Consider the following 1,421-nt stretch of genomic DNA (forward strand, 5'->3'; position numbering starts at 1 on the left):
AGGCAGGAGCCCCCAACTCCAGCCCCATCCTTCCCCAGGACCTAGGAGTCTGGGTCCCCAGCTCCCTCCTCCCTCAAGGACTCAGGAAACTGGGCTCTCATCTTCATCCTCCTCCTTCCAAGACCCCATAATCCCAGCTCACATGGAACCTCCTTCGAGGCCAGAGAGCTGCCCGGGCCAAGGTCCGTAGCAGGTGCCGCCCATCCACTGAACCCAACAGCAGGACATTTAGCTCGGGGGTCTCATGCTCTGTTTCGGCCTGCGAATCTGGATCCACAGGAGGACCTGATAAGATGATAGCAGACTGGAGTTTGCGGCCTGGAGAGCGTCCCCTGCAGCCACCCTCAGCAGGACTTGGACCCCTGGCCTCGGTTTCAACCGGAGCTGTGCCTCTAAGCGTTCCGGAACTTGGAGTCCACAGAGGCATCTAGGCTGCCCACTGGGCGGAGGGCGCCCTTGGAGCCCCCGAGAACGTTAGCGCGCTGTCTGCCAGGCTGTGAAGGCAGCGGCTGCGTCGCAAGATTTGTGATCCTGAGCGGGGGGCTCACTCTCAGCCTGCAGGTCCACTGCCGGGGACAGGCCCCACCAGGACACAGAGCCAAAGCCCGTGCCCGAGCCTGCCGGTGTAGTCATCGCCGTGCGGTCCGGACAACCTGGGAATCCCCAAACATCGAGTCTCCGTTGCCCACCCGTTCCCCTCGCACCTGCCCCGACTTCTCGCCCCTTCCACACCCGCCTCACCTTTATCTTTCCAAATAACCCGAGACACCCCCTCCCTCCCCGCTCGGGGCTGCGCTAAGGTCCGAAGGGCCCTCCTCAACTGCTGCCCATAGTCCCCGCCCTTTTCAACCATTCGGCCAATGGGAGTGTGCGGCTTGGCACCGCCGCGATCAACTGGCCAATGAGAGTGAGCGAGACCTGCCGGATGCGAACTTTTGGCCAATGGAAGCGCTGACGGACGACCACCCGGGCTTGTGGGCTTGAGGGCTTGAGGACGCGGTCGTCATGACAACAGAGCTGGCGCAGGGGCGGGGCCAGGAGAGGCTGGGACGGAGCCTGGGGCGGTCCAAATTTATTGAAGCAGAAGGCCTGGACCGATCCAACATTTAGACAGAACGGAACCGAATCTTCATAAACCCAAGTTAATATGAGGTGAACTAGACCTCAAACTCGGAGAAGGCAATGGCACCCCACTCCAGTACTTTTACCTGGAAAATCCCACGGACAGAGGAGCCTGGTAGGCTGCAGTCTATGGGGTCGCTAAGAGTCGGACGCGACTGAGCGACTTCACTTTCACTCTTCACTTTCATGCATTGGAGAATGAAATGGCAACCCACTCCAGTGTCTTGCCTTGAGAATCCAAGGGACGGGGGAGCCTGGTGGGCTGCTGTCTTTGGGGTCGCACAGAGTCGGACACGACT

The 1,421-nt window shown here is 60.5% G+C and overlaps 1 protein-coding gene across 1 annotated transcript in view; it reads right to left on the minus strand.

The window, feature by feature from the left end:
- DNAAF3 (dynein, axonemal, assembly factor 3) overlaps positions 1-820 on the minus strand; it is a gene marked incomplete at its 3' end in the record, with an annotated part of 5,902 nt that extends 5,082 nt beyond the window's left edge. Inside the window, exons 1-3 of the mRNA XM_010849285.1 lie at positions 742-820; positions 549-653; positions 143-285 (exon numbers count right to left, since the gene is read on the minus strand). Coding sequence (XP_010847587.1) covers positions 143-285; positions 549-633 — 228 coding nt within the window. The remainder of the gene's footprint in view (positions 1-142; positions 286-548; positions 654-741) is intronic.
- Between the last annotated feature and the right edge of the window lie 601 nt (positions 821-1,421).

This window comes from Bison bison, unplaced genomic scaffold (assembly GCF_000754665.1).
Source record: "Bison bison bison isolate TAMUID 2011002044 unplaced genomic scaffold, Bison_UMD1.0 scf7180017850823, whole genome shotgun sequence".
Taxonomy (NCBI): domain Eukaryota; kingdom Metazoa; phylum Chordata; class Mammalia; order Artiodactyla; family Bovidae; genus Bison; species Bison bison.